At 40.7% G+C, this 2403-nt stretch overlaps 1 protein-coding gene across 1 annotated transcript; it reads right to left on the bottom strand.

Annotated features, from left to right (window-relative positions):
* Positions 1 to 321: 321 nt before the first annotated feature.
* Positions 322 to 1851, bottom strand: LOC134224169 (ornithine decarboxylase-like). Its single transcript, XM_062703456.1, has one exon. It carries the CDS (start codon positions 1843 to 1845, stop codon positions 595 to 597), a length of 1251 nt encoding a protein of 416 aa, XP_062559440.1. The 5' UTR covers positions 1846 to 1851; the 3' UTR covers positions 322 to 594.
* Between the last annotated feature and the right edge of the window lie 552 nt (positions 1852 to 2403).

A 2403-nucleotide genomic window follows, 5' to 3' on the forward strand; every position in this document is an offset into this window, starting at 1 on the left:
CTCAATTCGTCGAGCTGAGTCGATCGGTATATAACACTATGGGTCTCCGGGCCTTCTATAAAAAGTTTGTTTTTGGAGCGATCATATAGCCTTTACGTATACTTAGTATACGAGAAAGGCAAAAACTTTACAGGCATATAAAACAATCAACAATTAAAAAAAAGGTTTCGATAAAAAATGTTAGGAAATCTATATGTCTTTCATTGTTGGTGATTTTTGTCCATCCAATTCTCCATTTTTGACTAGGAATGTATTGAATTTGAATGACGAGAGAAATTATAACCACTAACAAATAAAATAAACCAATATGTATGCAGTTGTTCTAATTAATTTATTAAATTAACGTAAAGTTTACAACAGTGTAAAATACATTTTTAAGTACATCATCTTTTTCTCGATTGCTAATAATACATCACATTTCAAAAATCCATTCATATATGCACTTATCAATGAACTAAATCATGCAATCAAGCAATTATATCAGCGGTATAATTCTCACGATCGACCATTCAGTTCTAATTATCGCGTCGAGATCATATCTCGTTTCATAGTTACACACACTTCAACATGTAGGGATTTTCCATTCAGTTTCGATTAGTGATTACGCCGCTTCAATTTCCGGGCATTTTTTTCGAGCTTCAACTGATCCCACGAAGATCGACTGATGTAGACCAATATCTTAGGCTTAGCAAACCCATTGAAATTGGTTGCCAACACCGACCCATAAGCTCCCATATTGTCAAACACAAGACAATCTCCAATCTGAAGCTCCTCCATCATCCATCCAGTAGCGATCAAATCGGTGGAGTCACAAGTGGGCCCCCAGAGCGTGGTCTGAAATTTGTTTCTGTTGCGTACCAGTTGAGAGTTTCCGGGGAACACGGTCGGAGGATAACGACGAGGACTCAGCCGATCAAACGATCCAAACATACCATCGTTCAGATAGTACATTATTTCGGAAATGTTGTCCTGTTGTCTGGATCGAATGATTCTTTTCGATTGAACGTTTACCACAAGATTTACTGCAGATGCGACATAATACGTTCCTGGCTCCGCAATCACACGCACACCGGATTTGATCGGAAAATAGCGATGCAGCGCCAGGTTGATCGCCGTTGCGAAAGCGTCGATCGGTTGATCGTGATCACCCGGCAAACCACCTCCAATATCCAGAATACTGAGATCGAACTCAAGTTCAGTTGCAACACTGAAAATCGATCGGGTTGTTTTAATAGCTCCATAAAAGCAATCAGGATCCTTATTTCCTGATCCAACGTGAAAACTGACACCAATTACGTTTAACCCAAGGGACTTAGCATACTTCAATAAGTAAGGAGCTTCATGCTCAGGATCGCAGCCAAATTTCTTTCCCAGAGATATCATAGCGTTGGGGGAGTCGTAACGTATCCTCAACACTAAGGACGCCTCCGGATGCAACTTTTTGATCTTGTCCAACTCGATCTCTCCATCAAAGGTCATCAAGTTGATACCACAAGACTTCGCGTAAGTGATCGAATCTAATGATTTCGCCGTGTGAGCATAAATAATCTTGTTGGAATCCGCGCCCAATTTGAGAACCTTTTCAATTTCCTTCTTAGAAGCACAATCGAACCCTGCACCGAGAGCGATCAGAGTCCTAATGATGGCCGGGTCATCGTTGCACTTGACGGCGTAGAATGGCTCAATACGTGGAAGTTGCTTACACCAATTCTGATGTTTCGCCACGATGTTATCCAGATTCAGGATATGCACAGGGTTGTCCTGCGGACCACGGGTAGCGACCGACTGGATCACTTCGTCCAGTGAAAAGTCGTCTTCAACCAAATTGTAACGAATTTTGTGCATCTCGAACGCATCAATTAATGTAACAAACTGAGCCCTTGAACTTCGCCAATGATACTTTTATAGTCTATTGCACTGATCGCTAGAAAAGGTCCGGCTACAGATTGTTTGTATTAGTCGGTGATCGAGAGTGAGTCAGCTAAGTAGAACGTCAGGTCTTCAAAAACTTACATTCTGCCTGATCTCGCCCGAGTACTATTCTTACAAACGTGTGCTTGTTCCACACCTGTGTTACTCCACAAGCGAACCTACCGGTAAATACTGCATTACTCGCTGGGAAAATATTCGCATTATTTATGAATGAACATGATTGCTAAATGATCGCGAGCCCTTTAACCACTTAATGAAGCCGGCCGGCGACGCGAAGTTGCGGTTGTTGACAGCTTATCGAACATTGAACATCTTTTAGCACCAGGTACTTGCTATTCGGCGAAATTTTATAATTCTACATATTTTCTAATTTAACTTAAAGGAAGATAACGTAATCAAGGTTATCTTTTTTATAGATATTCTGAAACAGTATTCAACACGACAGATGTAGTTTGAAAAAGTACAGTATAA

The sequence above is a fragment of the Armigeres subalbatus genome, chromosome 3 (genome assembly GCF_024139115.2).
Source record: "Armigeres subalbatus isolate Guangzhou_Male chromosome 3, GZ_Asu_2, whole genome shotgun sequence".
Classification (NCBI taxonomy): domain Eukaryota; kingdom Metazoa; phylum Arthropoda; class Insecta; order Diptera; family Culicidae; genus Armigeres; species Armigeres subalbatus.